General features: G+C 44.7%; 1 protein-coding gene across 1 annotated transcript in view; it reads left to right on the forward strand.

The window, feature by feature from the left end:
• Nucleotides 1-15,864, forward strand: part of LOC133014557 (G patch domain-containing protein 8) — a 33,959-nt gene extending 18,095 nt beyond the window's left edge. The window contains exons 2-5 of the mRNA XM_061081824.1: nt 4,675-4,812; nt 9,728-9,858; nt 11,543-15,523; nt 15,801-15,864. Of these exons, the coding sequence (XP_060937807.1) occupies nt 4,675-4,812; nt 9,728-9,858; nt 11,543-15,523; nt 15,801-15,864 (4,314 nt within the window). The remainder of the gene's footprint in view (nt 1-4,674; nt 4,813-9,727; nt 9,859-11,542; nt 15,524-15,800) is intronic.
• Nucleotides 15,865-24,259: the final 8,395 nt, after the last annotated feature.

Consider the following 24,259-nt stretch of genomic DNA (forward strand, 5'->3'; position numbering starts at 1 on the left):
TCGATTTGATAATAGACCTTGAACGGCACTGGGGCTTCTATCCTTTTTAAGAAAGTGCAAATTATTCAGCTGATTGGGTGATATTGCTTTCTTTTTTCAGGGCTGCAGCTGCATTTCAACTCACTGTCAATGAGTAATACGAGTTATCATAGCAAAGAAGCATATTGTGTAAGAGTCGCCTGATTTCATCTTCAAATCAGCAGATTTAAAAGTTCTACATTAGTCTGTGTACAACTAAAGAGAATTTTTTATTTTTTATTTTATTTGCTGTAAATTCATTCGAACAAGCACATGTTTTATTGGGCGATGACAGTGCGATTGCATCAGAAAGGTGCTGCCACAATTTCAATCTGCTCAACTCCCAGAGGTTCCTCAAGGGATCTTTTCTATCTGAAGAGGGTTTTTCATGAATATATTATATATCAGTATTTCGCAGTACACACATTTACCGAGCACTGACTGACCGCTTGTAAAACATTTTTAGTGTGACCTGTTCATTTGTGCAGTAGCTCAATACATAAAATGACATGAATTTGTGTCTGAAACTCCAGTTATGGTCCATAATGACTCTTACCTGTGGCATAATTTCAGCTATGAAGAGAGATAACGTCGCACTTCTCCCACAAAATGAGGCTAAGTGAAAAGGGGGGGGGGCGCATGGGAATATATTCACAGCCGTCCACAAACACACACACACGCATAATAATGCAAACAATCAGTGTCCATTCAGGTCTGCGCATATAAGTTGTGCTTATTTCTTGCAAACAGATTTATGCTCCTGAGGTAAATTGAGGTCTAGATTAATTTAGCACTGGTATATCAGGTTGACAGGACGTGATTGTGCATGCTTAAATGTGTGTGTTTGTGTGGGTGTGCTGAATGTGAAGACGCATGTCTGTGCATATCGGTTAGTAGGAATGATTTGAGGTGTTTACATTTAAAGTATATATGGGTATTGTAGGATTTCTTTGTATTCCGCACGAAAAAGGGGAAAGGATGCATCTGACATTAAAAATAAACTTGAGACACACACACACACAAACACACACAGATTTGAGCAGCTATTCTTATTAGGACTTTGGGCGTCCATTTAAAGTCGATAGCCTCACTGAACCATTATCCCTAACCTTCACCTTGACCAATTCCTGCATAGACCTCACCATGACCTAAGCACAATTCACATCTTACCACAAATATAACCAGGCCCTGATAAATTAATGTTTTCCTCATTAAGACTGGGTTGTTGTCCACATGAGGTCTACTGGTCCTGACAATGCCAGTGTGTGTGCTGGAAAAGCCCAAACAGTGGCCCCCTAAAGAGATCTCCTTCCTAGATGTAATAAAAGAGATAAGAGCAGTAACAAATAAAGGTATACACTCAAACACATACACACACACACACACGCACACACACACACAGACACAGAGCCGTCCCTCCCTGCCTTCTGAAGACATTGCATTTCAAGTTGCCTGAGACTTACTCTAACCTTAACCAGAACCACTACTTGCCGAACCCTGATGCTTAACCTAACCTCAACCTAAACCTATTCGTACACTAATCTTAAAACATGTTTTCACCCTAAAAAGATTGATGAAGTACATTGGGGAGATTTGCTTCCAACAAGATGTCCAAGGTCCCCTAATGTGACCGTGGGTCCCCACAACATGAGTAATACCCTCCGTCACACACACAAACAAATGCTTGTAAGCACTCATTTCTATTGTGAAGCATGCATGCCTGTTCTTTCCTGTACATTCCTCTTTCTATATATTTATAATCTCCTTATATATATATTCCTATTTCATATATACATATATATATTTCATTGTTCAAAAATAATTACCCTGACAGAAAGCGGGGAGGTGAGAAGAAAGGGTTAGGGAGTACAAAGCCGAGTGCACACAAAAATATACACAAGCTCACCGGTACACACATATTAATGAGTATATGAAGACATGCACAGCTCCTTTGGAACCGTGCATGAGCGCAAAGGTTGACAAATACACAGCATTCATTATTTCAATCTCCTCAACCAAGCAGCACTCAAAGGGAGGCCGCTCTGGGTGATTGGATAATTTCCTGGTCATGACTTAAGCCTGCGAGGCAGATCGATCAACACACACACACACACACACACACACACACACACACACACACACACACACACGAACACACACATAGGATCAATGTACGTTAGTTACCTCTCTGTTGATTTAAGTATGGGAGATTTCTATCGTTCCTTCACCTTCCCTTACTCTTCACCTAGTGTGTGTGTGTGTGTGTCTGTGTGAACTTGAACAGCTTACTTTGTGAGGACCAGTTTGAGCTTACAACCTATGGATTGAGGACATTTTGGGAAAGTGAGGACATTTTGGCTGGTTCTCACTTTCTGAACCACCTTACATGGGCTATTTAAGACTTGGTTACTGGGTTGGGTTTAGAAATAGTTTTTGGGCAGGTTAAGGGTTAGAGTTAGGATTCGGATTTAGTTGTAAGGGGCTAAAGGCAATTATGCCAATGAGTGTCTTCACTAAGATAGAAATACAAACGTGTGTGTGTGTACGTGTGTGTGTGTGTGTTTGTGTGCAGTTTAAAGTGTCATTGGGATAGTATGTGTGAACTGATGGCATGTACAGGGATTGTTTGGTAATAGCTGTGCTAAGGTGTTTGAGTCTGTGTGTGTGTGGTTGGTGTATGTGAGTTTGTCTGTGAGGGCAGACAGGGGTCATTTCTCCCTTTCCCTGCATTGCTATCCTCCCTCTCTTTTTTCCCGCTCACCTCTGTTCCTGTGTGCAGGCATATTACTGAAGCAAATTGGGGCCAATAGACTCTGTCACTGCATGACCCAGGGCTCACCAAACAGAAAACGAACAAGCCAGAATGAGAGGAAAAGGCAAATAGAGGGGGGGGGTACAAGGGGAAATAAAGGAAAGGAGAAAAAGAGCGAGTTAGAGGAGCGAAAACGGGAGGGGACCAAAAAAAAGAGCGGGTCAGGAGTGGGAGAAGGAGAAGTGGATGGACGGACGGAAAGAAAGAGGGAGAGAAAGAAGTGACAACCTCAAATTAAATTCCCATCATGTCAGTGTAGAACAGAATTCAATAGTGTTTATTGGCAGCCCCTAGCCTGAGGGAAATTACATTCTGAAGCAGAGCATGGCATGAATGCACACACACACACACACACAAACACACACCCTTGAACATACACACACACACGCACGTATGTACACGCGCACACAGCTATTGTACACAACACTGTACTTGTCCTAGACCAAGAAAAACCCTCTGGCTGATGTGAGCATGCAGACAAGGGACTTATCCCCTGAGGTCCATGTGCCATTTGTGCAGCGTATGTGCATGTGCGTTTGTATGAGGGGCCTTCAGGGACATTATTGAGATTAACCCTAACCCCCTAACCCTATACACATATGAAATCTATCTCATTCACATACTATATTGAAAACATCACACCGAATAAAACCCTGTCACACACAAGTTCTACTGAAAAAGCTTTCACTCTAATAATGAAATGTGCTCATGTACACAGCTGAATTGCTACTTTATGGGCAAGAGGATTTCAGTAAAAACCACTTGGTTGGTTTGGTTTTCCAAATATACATTTGAGATGATATATATTTATTTGTATATATATGCGATATATTTGCAGCAGGATTATTTCCTCAGGACACACGCAGCGACTTCAGCTAACATCATAAGGTTTCTCCTCAATTTTACAAATGTGCAAATGTATGCAATTAACAATTAAGACTATTCAAGCTGTAAAGTTTACCTAAATTTAGAAGACATATTTGTTAGCAAGACGTTTTCAGTTGTGTTTGTAAAAGGGTTTCTCTTATATGTGGGTTATTTTGTGTAATATCTGAACAATTTTGGTTTCACATATATGTGGTGTGCATGATCATTCTGACTAAAGTCCCTGATGGCCCCTCATATATCTGTCCATGTGCTATTTATGTTGATTTATATGTGCCATTTACAGCTGCATTCAAATGTGAAAACTAAATGACTTTATTAAAATGTCATCGCACCAACAAAGCAATAATAATAATGGCAACAATAAACCATTTTAAGCAATAAGCAGCCCTCACATGCAGGAAAACAGTGCACTGAAATATCCTATCTAGAAAAAAGGTTTTCAATGTTATTTTTTTATGGACAATAATCTGTTTTGTGCATTTGAGATGTTTTTCTGTCTGTCAGCCACAACTGCCTCTTCCTCTGTAGTCAGACTCTGACTATTTGCCCCCATAGTACAAGCACAGGTTTCTATTATGGTGGTTGTGTTAAATGTGTCCCCAGGCTCAAATTGCTATGAGCACAGGTCGTCAGTGCCTTTGTCCAACCGGCAGCAGCAGCCGCGGCAGCAGCGGCACAGGCAGTGTATTTTAATGGGAAGACGTTTTATGTTTTATGCAGAGCACATGTAGAGGCTATTACTGCTGATGTCTCTTGGATGCAGATTTGCTCTAAATGGCTAACAATCTGCCATTCTTGTGACAACCCTCCCCACCGCAACTCTTCCTGGTCTCTTATCTCTGCCCCTCTCCCCCTTTATGTCTCTGTCTGTTTATGCATCAATCTCGACTCTCTCTCTCATTTTTCTTCCCTGATCGCTCCAACACTCTCACCGGTCTCTTTCTCTCTCTCCTCAGGAGCATGCAGAGGGGGCTTTGGGCTGTTCATCAGAGGATTTGAAGTCTCTTTTCTATTGTGAGCTGTGTGACAAGCAGTACCTCAGACACCAGGAGTTTGACAACCACATCAACTCCTACGACCATGCACACAAACAGGTACGGGTGCTTTGTAACGCACACGAACAGACACACGAGCAGTCTTCTTCTTTTATGATTTCTTGCCACTGAATTTGGATGTGTTAACGTTAAGTGTGTTGATGGAAAACAACATTACATTTCCATGTCAATCCACCCACTGGGTACAGTTTCCCAGCAGGTAAGAGAAGGAGTGCGACAACTGCATCGTCTTGTACAAGCACACACACACACACGCACACACACAGAGGTGAAAAACCTCAAGCCGACGCAGTAACACACACACAAAATAATTATAATTTGTATATTTTCATTTAAACAAACGTTGCAGTACAATATCAAGCATGAAATTAGATGAACTACGTATAGACATACTGTAGTAAATATTGAACTTTTTGCTTCATTGTCATGGGTCCATTGGGGTCCCACAGCCCCCACTGCTGGATGTGTAAAAATATGAATCACTGCAAAACATCCCTCAAGAGCCATCCTAATTTATTGAGAAACATATATAACACACTGATGCCTCTAATGTGATGTCAGGCACTGTTTCTCTTTGTCGAGGTATCTGATGTTGGTGTCAGATGGTAGTGATGTTGATCTGTTGATGATGAGAGTCTGTTTTGACAATAGCACAAACAGGGATTATTGTAGTGTAGGACTTCTCAGAACAGTCACATTTTTGATAAAACAGATTGTTTTTTTCCTGCTGTGACTTTGAGCTCTCGGATCACTTTGCAGCTCAATTGCTTGAAGTTGTAAGTTGTCAGGAGCATCAGCTGGTTCCACATCGAACGGCTTGGCAAATATATTCAGCTCCTTTAGTTTACTCATCACGTCCTGAAAGCCAAATGCAGGAATGGGTTTCGCAAACTCACCAGGATATTCAGATGTCTGGAAGCAAAATGCAATGTAGGGAAGAGCTCAGTGTTTGTAAACAATCCAATTGCAGATAGCTTTGGTTCGTCGAGCTCTAGCAACACCAAAGCAGGAACAAGACAATTCTCTTTCTGAAAGGGCAACACTTGTCTGAATAACACTGTCTCTGCACAAATGCAGTCTTGTGAAACCTTAGGGACCTAAAACTCAGCTGAAGGGCATTAACTTTATCCAAGTACATTTGTTCTCAAAACTTACCCACTTCAGCTGCATGTTTCCACCTGTGATGACACTGGAGATTGGCCTTTTTCACTTTTACACTTCATGTCTTTTACTTCAACAAAAAAATATATAACTGTCCACCCCATTTATAGATAGAGATTTTATGTTTGGGGTCGGACTTCCGAGACGTTCAGAGAGCCCTTCCTGATAGAACCATTACAATCTGTTATAACATTTTCACATGAAAACTCACTTATCTGGAAGTTGAGAAGGATGACGCAATGTAAAAAGAACAAAAACTGAACAAAACTCATTATTTAACCATGTTTCACTCCTGGGGTCCGTGAGAGCCGTTTCATTTTAGCTCAATTAGGAGCAAAAGTATTTTAATAGAAAGTAATGAAGCAATGTTCAGTTTTTCTGAGCTGTTAAAATACAAAAACACAATCCACTCTTGTTGAATTAGTAACAGGTTAAATATGTGATTCTTAGTTGAGCAGGTCATTAAGAGTAATCAAAACAACGAGAATGAATCAAAATAAATTTAATTATAATGCAGTAAACAGTATTTAAGTATCAATTAATCTCCAAGTTCTAAATTAATTTATATATACAGTATATATAGAATTCTTATTCATTTTTTGTTGTTATTTCCTGCGAGTTCATTTCTAAGAGCAGTTGATTTGTATGTATCTGGTACATGACTATATTAAGAGGAAATTCAAATTATTCTTTATTTGTTCTTCCCAAAATATAAATATTCTGTACCAAATAAAACAGGGAGCTATTAGTCATAGCTCAAGTATGATTCTGTTCTTCTGGTTTGGACAGGATGAGGCCAATGGACCATTAGGAAAAGGCCCGGGAGCAGGTTTCCCCCGTGTCTCACATCCATTTTCATACACAACCTCTTCTCTGGACTAACAAGCTGAAGGTTCTGCTGATAGCACATTCTCCTACAGCTATCTGTTGGCATGCCAAGACAAACACTCGTGTACAAAACCATACAGACGTACACTTTACCCATGTACACACTCAGTCCACAAATGCAGGCAATCTCTCAACCAAGCCAAGCCGCTTCCCACTTCTGAACGCCCACACTGTGCAACATGAAATAAACATTAAGTAAGACTGTTCCTCCTCTGTCATTGTTCTTTGAAAATGAATTGAAGCAACTGCAGGCCAATGTTAATGCTTTGTTTTAGCCAGCGGCGGGCACATGAAACGAGCTGCATGAGGCACTGAGCTGACAGTAGCCACTGGCACAGTAGACACACACACACACGCACATGCACGCACACGCACGCACACACACCCACATACATGCACACACTGCCTACCAAGTGCACAACAGATGAAATTCTAGCTGAAGACAGCTTCCCTGCAGGAGTATTGGCTTTGGGGGACGGAAGCTGAATGCCTTTGCCTTGTCTCCTTTCCTCGTCATCGATTCAGGGATAAACATGTCTGAATACCGAGCTTTATCAGCATTTACAGCTGATTACAGAAATTGCTCATTACAAGAGAATCACACTCCCTTTTAAATAAAAGAGCAATCAACTCTGAGTCATTCATAGCTGCCTCAGCCCGAGCGCTCCTTAACACATCTAAAGGAATATTGATCGCGGCTTTGACAGACGGATTGAGCTTCACAGCACACAGCGAGACTGGCATGTTGGAGAGAAGGAGTAATATCGCTTCCCGCTGTTGGGGACATGACATCATCTTTGAAGACAAAAGCATCCGCTTTAAAGTGTGCAACTGAAATATCTCTGCCCTGTGTGCTCACTGAAAAACGGTTCCGCGTGCGAAAGTTTTGTTTGGCTCTAAATATAGCCACAGGTTTGCCTGCAGTGGGACCTGTTTTTAAGAGAGAACAATAACCCGGCAGAGTGCAAATGCAAGAGGAAGGAGACGTATTCATCTCCATAAATTCCAACTATTATACACTGCTCTTGCTCTCAGTCATTGCCATGGACAGCTACATTACTACGACTCTGATCTTTTCTTCCTCCACCCCTTTCCTGGCTCTGTCCGCAGCAGTTTATTATGTATGCCTCTCTGCTTGAACATGATTAATATATCCCATCGAATGAGTTTGGCATCAAAGGCTCTCCAAGCTCCTCACCGCGTCCTAACAAATACACCCCGATTTCCCTACATGATCACACACATCTACAATGCAAAAGCCCTACACTTTAAGACGTGTACGTTTAAGGGATACAAACCCACAAGTGCTGCTCCATTGGCACATATTTAATGCTGTCTCCAGTGAGCTGACAGTGGGATGTTAAGCATCGAGTGATCATGTAAAAAGACACCCGCTTGCGTAAGACTCAGCTGAGATTAACCTGACGACTGTCAGCCCCTGCATAAGATCTGGGTGTGAATGAGAGTGAGCGTATAAATAAATCTGATGTCTGAGGGGCTAATCTGATGTGTGCATATGAGAGTGTGATACTGTATGGGTGGATAATAGCGTAACATAATCTAAAAGTGAGAGTGGTGTAATCCTGTGGCAACTTATACTACACGATAAGTTCTCAAATATATAAAATAAACAACGTTCCCTGAATTCATAAGCCATGCACACGGAGGTAGCTAAAATATACTGTGAAGCGAAAAGAGAATAAGACAGAAGATAGGTGGGATGGTGGTGCACAATACTGCAGCTCACTCCTGAGCCTTTCCTCAGCTTTCAGACTCATGCAGACACACAGACAAATAGCAACGTTCCAACACACAAAGACACACACAGACACAGATGCACACACACACACACACACCTGCCAAGCATGGATAAAGGAGGGATTAAAGTGTGTCAGAAAAGGAAACCAGAGAGAGAGGCATGAATCATTGTTTTCCTTAGAGGACTTGCACACCTATAGACACATGGTTCACACAAATACATGCATGAGCACACATGCACACACACACACACACACACGCACACACACACACACACACAAACACACACACACACACACGCACACACACCACATAGACACCAAGCAGAGCTAATTGTTACTTTTTCTACACTTAAATAGAAGTGAAGACCTACCAATGTGCTGGAAGAAATCTCTCACTGTGTCAAGGTTCCTTTTTTTGCATTTGTGTACCTCAGCTACACACACACACACACACACAAACACACACACACACACACACACACACACACACACACACACACACACACACACAAACACATTCACAGTCCAGCATTTCTCCAGCTGAAATCTGAAGCCTTTGTACGATTTTGCCAGCGATCAGCGGCCATCCCTTGTGTTTGGTGATGTGTCATTTCAGCATCAGCAAACCAAATCCTTTGCCCCACTCCAGGTAAAAGGCAGATATCATTGGATCAGAGACTCTCTGGAGCTGTGATGACGGATTGAGGGTTGAGCATTTGAGAAATGTGTGTGGTGCGCCACTGGAAGAAGGCCATGCAATTAGAATAATGTCAGTCCAACAACCTAGAAAAGAGCATCATCATCATTAAATCAATCATACGACTCATCTTAACTGTGTGGGTAATCTACTATTCAGCAGTTGGGTTGTATTTGCTCTCAAGCTGTGTGTTGGAGGGAAAAGGCTTTCTTCTAGACTGAATGGACTTAATTGGACATGAGCGTTGGAGGAGAGCATCTGCAATCGTGCTGATTGATGTATCTGTTTTGAAAGACAGCTGCCTGCAGAGATTCTTCCTAAAACTAATCTCTCTTCTCTCCCCTTTGCCCCACTCTCACATCACCCCGTCTTCCTCTATATATCCCCTGCATTGCTCATACCCTTTTTGTTCCTCCCTCTTTGCCCCCTTAATTTCCATTTCCTGCAGAGGCTGAAGGACCTCAAGCATCGGGAGTTTGCTCGCAACGTGGCCTCGAAATCATGGAAGGACCAGCGCAAACAGGAGAAGGCTCTGAGACGCCTGCACCAACTTGCACAGCTGCAACAGGAAACTCAGCGGTGAGTGGGAGGAGTGTGTGTTTGTGAGTGTGTGTGTGTGTAATGAGACCAAGGGCAGGAGTCCAGAGGGGTTACAGTATGTCACATCCAGTCAACATTTCTTAGATTTGATGGATGCAGCCACAGAAGTGAAAGCACTCACTTGGCCTAGATCGGCCACAGGTGAAGTAAATATAACAAGACACGTTCTTGCTGACACCCTGCAGAGTAGAGGATGCGTAAGAGCGGTATGGAGTTAAAGAGAAAAATTGAATAGAAGAATGAAGAAGTATATAGAGTGAATTAAGCCAGTTCGGAGATGAAACCTACCTAAAGCCGTCATTATCAACCTGATTGCTCCCATTACCTGCTCCATTTAATCCCCTGACTCTTTTACAGAAGAAGATGACATGTAAATTTGTTAATTTGAATGAGAGCTTAGATAGCAAATATAAAAGAATGGCTTTGGTTTTGTGTGTTAGAATAACAAAGCTCTTGTTTCTTTACGTTAGAAAACCATAATGCAAAGATGACTAACAATTAAAGCAAAGCTTCTGTCCAACTTTTGTGTACATTTTTATAGCAATAATTGTCTGTAAGAAATCAAGTCTAATCTTTTTTGTCATGGTTAATGATAAGCACTGTTGCCTCACAGCTAGAATGTTCTGGTTTTGAAATAGTCCACATAAGGTTAATGTGTGACTCAAAGTTGATCATAGGTGTGAATAGGAGCACGAATATTTCCTTGTCTCTATGTCAGCCCTGTGTTAGGCTAGTGACTTGTCCATGACTTACCTGGAATAACCTTGAGTGTCCCCAACTCCCCCAACTCCCCTCCTACATCTCCTAACCACAGTGATAAGGGGAATATATGAATAATTACAGAATATTCCTCAACTTAATGACTCAGAAATAGATCTGTGTGATTAGCCTTCATCGCCAACAGAAATCTGTGACTGTATAGGACTTTTGAAGGATAACAAATCCCCTGGAACAGATGGTTTATCTTCTAAGTTCTATAACTCGTTTTCTCAGCACTTGGCACCTTGTTTTAATGATGAGTTTAATGAGAGTGTATTAGCCAATGCCTTACCTTTGAGTGTGACTCAAGGCTTCACAAAGAACTGGCACCCAATTTGCCTATTAAATACCGACCATAAACTCTTTCGGCCCTCATCCTTGCTAAATTAGGATTCATCAACCTGATTTTAAATTTTTAGTGCAACGTGGCATTCGGCAAGAAAAGACTTTGTCCTTTTTAACCTCTCACCAGCTGGCAAGTGTGCATTGTTTCTTCTGTAACCACGCCCATGAGTGATGTCACAAGGTCTTGGACCATACCTGTACAACACTGCAATTAAACCATTTTGCATTTCCCTTTTTACTTTACTTTTTATATATTTTATCTTTTATATATTTGTATTTTATTGTTTTTCTTATGTGTGTTATATTTATTGTGTTTTTATGTTTCTATGTTCATTGTGTGCACCAATAACCAGAGCAAATTCCAGGTAGGTGTAAACCTACTTGGCAATATATACCTTCTGATTTTGATTATGTTTCTGATTCTGATTAGAGGGCAGCAAAAACTAGATTTTAAGGGGGTTTAAATTTCACGTTAATTATACAGAACCATGACAAAGTGAAGTGAACTGTAATTAAACTAAGCTAAAGTCAAGTCTATTTGTCTTGTCGCCTGTTGCAGAGTCCCGGGCAGGACTTACGGGCTGAGAAGTACAGTCAGGGCTGTGTGCCAGTCGCAAGATAGAGACGTGGACCAGAGAGACCACAGCCCTGGCGACAAACCTCAAGCTTTCAACCACACCCAGAGACCCCGTCATGCACAATCTAGGACGGCTCGTCTCCAGGGAGAAGATCCATGCCGATCTCTGTGCCAAATACCGTTGGGTACGGCTCCAGCAGAGTCCCCACCAGTCGCACATCCGGAATCCAACATAGACCCTCATGCAGTGAACCCTCCGCCCTGCCCAGGCTTGTTTCCCCAGCTGCCTCTCCCTGGGCGGGAGAGGGTGGGGGGCAGACTTGGGGTGTCCTTCTGCTTCTCACGCAGGGGACCCCGGCTGGAGCCTTCTGCGTCCGTCTTCTCGGACCTCGAGGAGGAGGAGCGAGAGAAAAGGGAGCAGATGAAAGAAAGGATAAAGGGAATAATGGAAGATATGGACAGGGAGATTGGCGCGGCGGAGGAGAGGAAGCACAGTAAGTCGGGCTCTAACAGTGTTGGGCCAAGCGATGTGGGGCTAATCCCTGGAGAGACTGTGGGAGAAGAGGAAGAGACAGCAAATAAAGACTTTGTGGAAGAACACTCTCCTATTTCCACAGAATCACCTGATAACCAGAGGCACAATTCATTATCGTCACCATCAGAGACCCAGGTGACCACATGGGGCGGCGGGCTAGCAGGGTCACACATGGACTCAGAGCACACAGACAGCGAGACAGAGAGGGAGGAGAGTCAGCATGTGTGTGTGCTGGGGAGAGACGGCTCCACTCCTGTAAGATGGCCTGTCACTTTACTGAAGTTCACCAAGTCTCAACCACCCATTTCCTACAGCTGCAACCCACTCTGCCCGCACCCCCCACGACCAGAGCCGCTCGCAGACGATCTGCAGGAGTCACAACAGAATCGGTTGTGTGCTCTCTCGGATGAATCAAACCCTCGTGTGTCAGTTATTCTCACATCAGACGCTCACTCCTGTTTACGGAGACAGACGAGACGTGAGTTGAGAGCAGCGGGACAGAAAATAGCTGAGGAGAATTTCAAGACGGAGCAACCTATCGCCGCGGAGACGAAAGCACACCTGTTCCGAAGAAAACACCTCTCATCATCCGAAACAGGAGGAGGAAGGGAAAGCTGCAGTCTAAGTATGGATACCTGTGCGAGGGCAGCCTCCCATCCGTTTGACCCTGCCCACAGTGACAGCTCAGACACAAACTCCCAGAATCCTCGGGGAAGCAGATTAGGGGGTGCGAGAGGGATCGGGGAGAGACCCATCACAGCCCTGAGCTGTAAATTAGAGTCTGTCACCCAGTCTGGCACAGAGGGGATGTGCATTAGCCCATCCAGGTGTGAGTGTGGGAGTGAGAGAACGTGCGAGTGTGCCGGCGCCGCGCAGCCGTTCGTGGGCGTCTCGGAAGTGTCGCGCAAAAAGAGGAAAGCTAGCACAAAGAAATACAGGCTGGGAAAGAGGAAGAGGAGTGAAAAGGAAAACGCTTCAAACAAGCGCCAATCAGCCAGGTGCAAAGTGAGGAGTGTTGTCTCCGCGGTCTCCACTGTCAGAGACGGGAGGGGAGAAGCTGGAGGGAGCTGGGGGAGGAAGAAGAGGAGGCACAGGGAGACGAGGGCGAGGAGAGCAGGGAGCAGCTGTCTGCTGGGGAGATGTGAGGCCGAGCCAGTGTCTGTCTCTGTCAGGAAGAGGAGGCCTCACAGGAGCCGCAGCATCGACTCCCAGTCACAGGCAGAGCAGTACGGTACCTACTCCCGTCTCCGCAGACACTCGGCAGAAAGGGACGCCGAGGGGGGGGGGGAGCCGGAAGGAGTTGCTGTGACTTTTCCGTGGCGCTCTCACGTCTCCTCCTCGCTCTCTCTCTCCCCGGGATGTAACTCAAAGCTGTTTTGGGAAAGGGGTCACCATAGCAACCCCAGGAGTTTCATTGACTGCTGTTACCCTGACAACAGCCGCGGTAGCAGCCCGGCGAGAAAGAGAGAACCCCCCCACAAGGACAGGCAATTCTTTCATGGCTTGAGGAAGAGTTCGAGGTATGGTGAGGACTGGGAGGACAGGGGCAGGGAGGTGGGAGGGTTCTCAGGCTGCAGAGACAGAGACAGAGGGCCAATATCGGATACAGAGCAGTGGGAGTGGATGAGAGGAAACTGTCCTGGAGGTAGTGAGGAGGGAAGTTCCAGGACTGGGTGGAGATCAAGAAACAGAGCAGCAGAGAGGGATCAGGTGGTGAGGTTTAGCCCCGGTCCCAGCAGCTGGGGCAGGAGAAGCAGGCACCTTAGCACCGAAGATGTAGATTGGGACAGATGCAGTGTGGACAGATGGACGTGGGGCAGCAGTGACAGCTGGGAAGACAGGGCGCCACACGCATCCACATCCGGCTCCAGGACGGCGGCGGCAGACAGCAGAGACGGCCTGGGCAGCGCGTGGAGATGTACCGGCACCAGGAACTCCAGCTCCAGACACTTCTCCAGCCCTGAGTGGTGGACAAGCAGGCAGACGTGCAGCCCCCAGAGAGTGATCAACACGCGGGCCAGCAAATGTTACAGCCCACGCTCCTGCAGCCCCTGCAGCAGCACCAGCATGTCGGAGCTGAGCTGGGAGTGGAGCAGGAGCAGCACCTGCTCGGGGAACCCAGCGGACGGGCTGACAGTAAACTGCAGCAGGACGTCTTCAGGAGCCGCAGGAAACTCATCCGAAGCCCCTCAGGAGGTGAAGAAGCAGAGGAGCTCCACGTCCACTTCACCTGGCCTTACCTCCAGTTCCCTCTCCCATTCCTCCCCCCTCAAATCCTCTCTTATCCCCACAGTTTCAGGCCTTAACGTGCACCTTTGTGAAACAAGCGCTTCACAGTTAGAAGAGCCCAATTCACAGTCTGACCTTAGACCCTCAGCCCCTGTCACCACCAGCAGCTCAGGCACAACTCTTCCAGGACTATCCCCCAGTAAGTCTCTGCCACAGAAACCAACCAGGACGCTGCTTCTCCCACTTATCGGTAAGCTCCCTGCGATCCAGAGAAGGGCCAGGAGGAAAAAGTGGCTGCTGGAGAAAGAGGGAGAGGAGGAGGAGGAGGCAAAGCGAATTGGAGCGGGCCCCGGAGCTGTCGTCGTCAGGCAGAATCATCCCGTTGACGCGGCTGAGTCAAACCCCAGCAGCACGCCAAATCTCTGTCCATCACAGATTAGGCCCGATGACAAACCGGCAGGTGGAGAGACAGCACAGCCAATCAGCTTCACCGCCGAGGAGATGGACAAATACCGCCTCCTGCAAGAGCAGGCGAGAGAGCACATGCAGAAAGTCCTGGAACGGACGCAGGAGAGCGCCGACACAAACACTGAGGCCAGCTACACACACAGCGCACAGGCAGACGACTGTTTGACGTCAGAGGAACGCTACACACCGGTACACTCGCACAACCCCCCCCAGCCGCAGGCCCAGTCGATTCACACGGACACAATGCAAGCGCAAGCACAGCACGGCCTCCAGATCAGCCTCCTGCTCCCACACGTGACCCACCAGGAGAGCTTCACCCGGGCCATGGCTCTCAGAGTTCCCGGTCTCCCCCCTCTCCCAGCATCCCCCCCTCTCTCCGGCCTCCATCACATCATTCTACAGCACGCAGCCCTCTCCTTGCCCCCCTCCTCCTCCTCCTCATCCTCGCCCGCCGCGCCCCCTTCTCCCGCCATGCACCCGCACCCGGCTACGCTCCCTCACCCGCTTCCGCCCATTCACCACTCCCTTCCACATCAGCTTCACCTCTCGCCCTTCTCCATCTCCTCCCTGTTTCCCTCCATCCTCCTGTCCCATCACCCCATCCAGCTCCTCCCTCAGTCGGCCGCCTTCCACGCGACCCCGCTCTCTCAGCTCTCCCCGGTAGCTCTGCAGCCCTTGAACCCGCAGCCTTTCATGGACAGAGTGTGGCCAGTGAGGTTTCAACAGAAGGCGTTATGATTATTACTCCTCCAAGGCAACACAGACTGGCGAGAGAAAGAGCGAGAGAGAAGGACATTTAAGTTCGGACAAAAGCCAGCTTTTTGAAACGGATATGTCAGTGCTTGTATCAACTCCAGCTCTTACTCACACACACGCTCAAATATTGACGGTTTTCAAATGAAAATGTGTTTCTCCATTTAGCCTCTGCTGTGTTGTAGCAGCCAGCGAGAATACAGACTTTGATCCTCTGCTTTTTTCAATCATTTCTCATTCGGGCCGGGAATAAAGGGAAAGGTGCACCTGCTATTCTAAGACAAGCCGGGCTCGTGTCATCCTCTCTCTTTCCCTCTGAACCTCAGACGGACCGGCTGCCTTTTGAAGTATCACTCAGGCAGGGAAAGTGTGGGGGCAAGAGAAAGTCGTTATACTCTCTCAACCCTATCTCCATCTCCTGCAGGTTATCCGAGTTTGAGTTTGACTTTCAACCAACATAAACAACATTCCAGCGAGTGAGGGGGCACAGTACAAAGTCGTTTTAACCTTGGTGTATATCGTATTTGTGTGTTAGATAGAGGTAATGACGGATTGAAACACACACACACACACACACATGCACCTTTAAGAAGCGCTCATTTCCATATCTGACACATGTAAAGACCTGTTTTGTCTCTATAGTGTAAATATTCTGACAGTGAGTAATGACGTTAGATTCACAGGAAACAATCATGTAAAGGGTGAATTTAACCTCTAGCGGTAGTTCAATGGTTATTACACACTCTGTGGCGTCAGTGATACAAACACTTCAGCAACTTGTCATATTCATGTGTGACATGGTCTGTTTTCACGCAGCATTTAATGAATCAGTTGTTGAGACAGTGTTGAATGGAACTGGTCTGTTGCATTAAACCTTGGTTGAAAACAAATGGGCTGTAACGTGTTTGTGTTATTCTGTGTTATTCTGTGTGATTCGTGGCGATAGTGCAACATGTTGCAACAAAATCCACATGAAGAATTAATACTCTGTGGTTTACCATGCTCAAAGCAGAAGCACAGAATTCCCTGGAGTCCTTCATAAGATCGTAGAGCAGTGGATCCAAGCCTTTCGCTCCTTATGATCCCAAGATATGACGCAATGTCCATGTGTGACCCTTCGTCAAAAGATGCACGTCTATGAATTTAAAGCATTGCCGCCGCAGAGGGATCGGGCTGTTTGATTGGACGATTTAGAAGCCAAAGGAGGTGTGGTTCACAATTTAAAAAAGCAATGAACAGAAAATAATAATAATTGTCATTGAAATGTAATTGAAATGTTTTTGTCCTACAGTGGTAATCATTTTGCGTCTCCTTACCCCAAGGTTGAAAACCACTATCCGAGTGGGTGTGAAGTGGAAAAGTTTGTTGAGATTTGATATGTTTATCTACCAGACAATATATTTAATAAAAATGTGTGCAAAGTAATCTCAAAAGGTTATTAAAAATGTCTAAAATGCTAAAGAATCATTAGTTGGATTTACATTCTGGCCTTTAAAAAGTATCACATTTGGTCTGAACAATTACGCTGCAAGTGTTTTATCGAATAAAGCAAAATATCCTTGACCACAATTCATTATAATGTCCCCTTTGAACTTGGTTGACTATTCTGGAGATGCCCACAGCAACAAATCAATAGAATATCCTCTCAGGGTCAAAGTAACAAACACTTGATCTGCATCCGACAGCTTGAAGCTCATGTTGTGCTCGGGACAAACAAACACCATTTGCATTGTTACTGAAACAAGTTTCGTTCTTGCACTTCTTGTCAATGGGTTATGGTCGCTGGTAACTGCTGTCATGCACCCATGCGTGGTGATTGGTGAAAAGCGTATGTGAAGCCCGCTTGCCAAACAGCTGATGACTGCAGCGGCCGGCGCTCTGGGAGCAGAACGCAGAAGAGAAGCTCGGCATTGCGACATCCAGATGGTCTATGGACTAGGACTACCCAGAGTGCTTTGAGAGATTGGATTGATTCGCCCTCTGTGATATCAGCACAACACAGCCCATGCACTCAGGCTGTGTGCTGGAGGATGACATAAAAAGTAGACGCAAAAAAACCACACACAAAAAACGTGCTCTCCCAGTCCTGAGGTGTTGGCTAGAAATGTAAGTCAACTCCTGCTGAAATTCAGTAATTAGAGCACAATTCTTCCCTCTCCTCCTCGTGACCCCTTCGCGTGTGCGAGTGTGTGTGTGTGTTTATGTTTGTGTGCGTGTGTGCATGTGTGTGTTTGTGTATGAATGTGTGAGTTTATGAGCTACACAGACAGAGAATCCCTATCTGTCTCCACAGGACAGGAGATCAAACAGACTGCGTGAAATATAGAGCAGCAATAATTAGCAGCTGTTACAGCATCAAACCTTTCTGTCTCTACCTCTCGCTCTCTCTCCAACTCAAACGCACCCACGACCGTGCACACACACACATACCCACGCGCGCGCATACACCCCACTACTCAAATGTGCTGCAGCATCTCAACCTTGCAGTCCCGATAATCAGGGAGGAAATGCGAAATCCTTTCTTCTCTCTAGTTCATCTGCAATAAAATCACTTGCGTATCTAAAAGGGAAGATGAAAACAATACACAAACAAAAAGCTCAAAAGCGACGGAATTTGACCAACAATGCAAAAACATGTGTTCATCAATACGGACACCAATTTATCATCCAGCTAAACGTTGTCTCTCACACCCACATGACGCACAAACTGCTACACACAGCGTCTATGTGGAAATTAGTAAACACAATATCACAACTTTTTGTCAGTGACTGATTAAATCATTACCTAAGACTCGAGATTCGCCCCCCTGTGTGTTCACGTGTTGCTGCTGTGTGTGTGCGAGCGTGTGTGTGTGTATTTGTGATAGCACGCGGGAGTGCGAGTTTGATTTATGACGGAGAAGAAGTGGTTTCCTCAGTCAATCGCTCCCGTGAATTAATGAGGTATAAGAACTAAAGCTGGCACTCAGTCAGACACGCAAACAGTCACGGGGAGCTCGCTGCTGGGGCTGGATCACTTCTATTGGCACCGCATGTGATTGTTAGATTGTGGGTGTAGTTTGCATTGATCACAACAAAGACCCTCATGGTGACTGACGGGATCCATTGACCTAAACTGCAGTGCCGTGTAAATGAGACACGTCACATCTCTTGCTCTTTCCACTTCTGCTCGTTTTATGTGGCGTTGCCTCCCACCCCTGGCTCTTTGATTCAACCAGGTCAGTGTGGCTGCCTCAGCTCCCCCGGCTGTTCTCTGACTGAACAGGAAACCATCACACTTAGTTCCCTGCCCACCCCCTCATTCAGTGCATGTATGTTTGAGTGCTGTCGTACTATAAGGTGCAGACCTTTACAACATAATGTGCTTGGCAGTAGGGTTGCAAAGGGGCGGAACGTTTCCGGTAAATTTCTGGAAACTTTCCGGAAACTTTCCATGGGAAGATAAGGTCGGGAATTTGGGGAATTTTGGCGGAAAAAAAACTACGCAAATTAAATGCTGGGCAATAAAAACAATCATTCAAAACTCTATTTTAAAGATGTATGGAATGCAGCACACACTGCACGTTGAATTTCAACCCTCCACTGTGCATTCTTCCATCACATGCACAGATAACTCCCAGCATCCTGCACACTACAGCAGGGCTACTGAGGCCTGCTGTAGTGTGCAGGACTAGTCAGGTAAGTTTCAATGATATCACTGGGGAAAATATATTAGCATGCTGATTGAGGATTGTTCATCTGTTCATCTAGCCTATTTCCATTCATTTATCCATCAATTGTAAAATATTTTCACAGACAATTCCAATCGTTTGGCTAACTATTTATATCTCTGGCATTGCATTAGTGTTTTTCTTATTCTACAGAACAATGCCACGTGCACTATCTCATGTGGGGAGACATTTCACCCCATCCAATGTAGAAGGAAAGGCTGTGTACATTTGCAAATACTGTGCAAAGACCTATGTTAAGAATGACACAAAGATGCAGAAGCATATAGTCAAGTGCCAAAGTTTCCTCAGGGTTCAAATCAGCCTATGACAAAACAAAATGTTTATATTTATGTCTGTATATGACAACGTAAATACAGTTAGTATAAATTATACACAAAATTTCCAGTTTATTCCCATTAATTCCCGTATATTCCTGTTTATTCCCGTTAATTCCCATGTAAAGTTTCCAACTTTGAATATTCCCGGAATGTTGCAACCCTACTTGGCAGTATTATTATTATTACACAAAGAAACCCCATCCTATACCTTTTCTCACATTCATTAAAAGTTTTCTGTAGTGGTGTAACATACAGTCCCAGGCTGTTCCAAACCAATTTACATATTTCTCCTGAATTGCCACAGCTCAGAGAAAAGGATCGTCTACTATACTAACTATTCTACAGAGGCACTAAATGAGATTCAAAAGTTAGGCGTGAAAATAAAGTTGAAAAGAGTGAAGCTGCTTGCGATCAGAACGTATTAAATACTGAGTAGACGTTTCCGTCAGTTGAATAGTCAGGTGTCCACTAAGTCACAACATTAAATTGTACTGTATTCCACAATTTGGGGGATTTAAGGATGATGCATTACTTTGTTAACTTTTGAACCAGCATCAAGGAGAAGTTCAAAGAGTAATCTGTCACCACTGATGCGTCGGGAGACACCGCTGTCGCTGCCGGTGTGATATATGGAAAGCTAAGTAGCTCCAGGCTGTTTAGAGCTTTTACATCAAAAAGATATATCACTGTTTATTATTCAGAAACAGAAGAGGCACTTCTATCTAATGCAAAAACTGCCTACTTTTTTACTTTTTGTTTCATTATATTCGCTGACTATTTGCACGGTGCTTTTGTTGATGAAACCTGTTTGTGTAGGACGTGTATATAATGATTTTAAAATAAAAGTGCAGAATTCAATTCTACGATGGATTTAAAGAGGTTGTGGGCTCGGTCATACTCTTAAACTTGGCACAGTCGCCCAAGGACATAACACTGACAGCACATTACTGACACTCATTTGCACACACGTGCACACTTACACACACACTCACACACACACACACACACACACACACACACACACACACACACACACACACACAGGGAGGTGTAATAGGGTATAATTTAGGGGGCTGTAATAGTGAGATGTGATCCACGGTTGTACGACAGCATGGCTAATTCCCAGGCTACCTTATCTCTGAGGGACAGATGTTCCCACCAAAGATTACTATGCACGCACACACAAAACAAAAGCAGCCCACACACACACACACACACACACACACACACACACACACACACACACACACACACACACACACACACACAAACTGCATGTGTGCAGAGATGCATGAGAACATTCAAGTCTCAGACAATAGCGAAATTGAGATAGTCTAAAATAGCCTTATTGACCCAAAACAACAGATCAATGATGAGGACTTTTCTGAGGGTCGATTAAAAGATGTAATGAGTTTCTCCAGAACACATTGACGAGGAAAAACAGCGCAACTCATGCAAAATGTTCCTCAACAAATATTTCATTTTAAACAATCACATCTGACACACGATGGACGCGGACCTGCCATATCGATCGATGACTTTCCAATAGGACCACTCTAAGACAGACCACAACAACTTTTAATGATCATATTCAGGCCAGCAAAGCTGAGAGTGTTAACCCTTCGCGCCAATCCATCTGCCGCAGAGCCATTCCCGGGTCAGCCACACTGCATCCATTACTGCAGCAGATCCATCCCAAACAGGAAACGGTTTCACAGGATAAAGGTCACTTCAATCATGGCTTGTCACAGCGATGGTCAAGATAACTATCGCTCCCGTTATGTGATTAATTGACTGCACAGCGTAAAGAATGTGACACATGAGCCACATGCTTCAAGACAGAGGAGTCGATTTTGTCCTTGTTCGTCTTTGTCCCGCTCTTCCGAAATTTTTCTGTCACCTTCCGGCGTCCTCGCTCAGCATCACATACCCATAAAGCCTCTCCTCTATCCAGCACTCAAAAACACCCCATCAGTCGCCTTGAGAGGTGGAAAGAATTCCGCCCACACCTTGAAGCAAATTTAAGTGGACCTCAAGAGGACCGGCATAATTTCAAGAGGAACACTTTACTCAACAAAAAAAACCCAAAACATGTGAATGCGTGTGTAACGAGAGGAGCTGCCTCTCAAACTCCTTCCCTGATCTCCCTCCCTCTGTTTCCGTTTAACTGGTCTCAGCTTTAAATCTCCAGATTCTGATAATTTCCCCCTTAATGCCTTCAGAGGAGCATCGCGATTAACTCTCTAATTAAGTCAATGAGACACACATACATCAACACAGGATAAACAAGCACACCCGCACACACACAGCTTGTAGCATTAATTTATCTGATGCACGGACAATTGATGGTTTTTCTGATGGTGTGTGTGTGTGTGACTATGTTTCAATGATTAAGTCCCAATCAGGATGTTGTTATTACGACACGTGCATTTTTAAGCTGTTAATCCAGGATTATTCTCCCCTTTGCTCATCTCATTACCGTTGATTATTAAAAAAACACATACTGGCACACTGGCACACACATACCGGCACACACTCACACTTACACACACATCCTAATTATGGGTAATGTTTCCCTGGAGACTGAACACATGCTGTCAGGGTCTCCGAAGATAGCTTGACACACAGGTAAAAGAAGACAAGTCTGCTTAATAGATGAATGCGCTTCAGGCATTAACTGTTCATACATTGTGATGTGTTTTTTTTGTGAATGTTAATTTGAAAGATGAAAGCTTCAAACTAAGAGGACAAACCTGCTAGATCAGTGGCACGGCAATATATTCATACGTGTGATTTTGGCCTCTCGGAGTCATTTTTGCCTTTCACGGAGCGATTTTCGGCACCGAGCGGGAAAGAATGTGGGCAAACAGCGAGTGTCCTTTCCCTGTGATTGAATGTGTGTCCTTGTGAAGAAACCGCCCTCCCCTCTCTCAGCAAGTGAAAATATTCCTGCGGTGCTGCGGCTGATGTACAGGTGAGAGAGTGGCCAAGGATTTTGCGATCACCCGAGGCTTCGCGTCCACTATGGCCCCCGCTCACACTGGGTCAGCTCAGAATAACCAGAGAGGGCTGACCGCTGATGCTCGCTCACCCCTGGAGTCATTAATCACACAACACTGCAGATGAGCCACATGGACACAAGCTGGAACACACACACACACATAAATGTAGAAAACACGTGCACACACCAGAGACCATTTTAATTCTAAAGCCAAACGTTGGATGACAGCATTGCTCCAGGTAGCCAGTCCCCAAGGCTTGTACTCCTGGTGCATTATCATACACTAAACAACGCTGACATGAATATTTCTGAGCAAAGCCCAGTTTCACAAATAGGAACACATCATATCACATTAAACTATGATAAAGGACAGACACAAACACACACGCACAGCATCGTGTTCGCAAATTTTCTCCTCAGCTATATTTTATGCTCCCTGAGCACAAATGCACAATTGGATCATGGTATCTGGACCCATGTATTTGCAAACAGGCCTATCACCATGCAGCCAGGTCACTATCAGGAGCAGGATCGCAGATAAAGTTCCCATTTACCTGTTTTGAAATTCTCCAGAGAGGCTGCACCACCGTGAATATCTGTGGTGTACTGCGTTTGTTTACAGGAATAGTGCAAGTTCAAATACTCTACAGCGGATGTGTGTTACAGCTGAAGGCATCTGGGGAGAAAATGCCTCACAACTCGCTGCTGGGTCACTATCAGGGGCAGGATCTCAGATAACGTTCCTGTTTAACTTTGATGAGATTCCACAGAGAGGCTGCATGACACTGGATGTCCGTGGTGTGTTAGTCCCAGTTTTGCAATGGCCTGTGTGTGTGAGATTTGGGGATAAAATGGGCCGTAATGTAGTAAGAAGTATCCAATACTCGCAAAAGTTTTCAGTCGTACATCTCTGGCCTGAAACAGTAAACTTTTGTGCTGTCTTATATGTAGATTTATTTTCTTGATTACAAAAATAAGTAGAAATGTTAATATCTTTGTCCTCAGTGTGCAGCGGTTTGTGTATTTGTCTTCCACTCAGATGAACGAACTCTGCCTCTTCACTCAAATGTAACAAATATGAAAGGAAGGGAAAAGCATCGGCCCATTATTCCGCCAATGCATTAAACCACGTAACCCTGTCGGAGAAATTTTAAAAGCTGCGATGGGAAACTAAATTTAAAAAAGAAAAAAAGCTGTCGGTTGCCAAAATGTTTCTCCTTTTTAAAACACTTTGAACAGCGGCGAGAAAAAAAATCTCTGCTGCATAAGTTGATGTCAAATTCTCTCTATTGTGTCGGGTCTTGCTGAATCCAATGAGTTCACCAAAGGGGAGAGAGACCGGAAAAAAACAAAATCCAAAGCAGTAGAATAAACTGAAAGGCATAAAATTTCAAGCACTCCACATAAAGTTGTAGTAGAAAGGCTTTTACACATAAAGCATTAACTGTTTGTTGGTAGACAACATGGCTTACAACCCAATGAGAAGATTCACTTTGCTGCATCCTGAGAGGGAAACAATGCTGCTGCTGAGCTGAGGAAGAACTCGAGTAATTACTGTGCTGTCTTTGTGCTTCTTTGTCCGTATATGTGGGTTTTGTACCTTTGCTTATAGAAACCATGCGTGGGTGTGTATGAAAGTAAAAGCGTTTAAAATTGTTTTGCTCT

This window comes from Limanda limanda, chromosome 11 (assembly GCF_963576545.1).
Source record: "Limanda limanda chromosome 11, fLimLim1.1, whole genome shotgun sequence".
NCBI lineage: Eukaryota > Metazoa > Chordata > Actinopteri > Pleuronectiformes > Pleuronectidae > Limanda > Limanda limanda.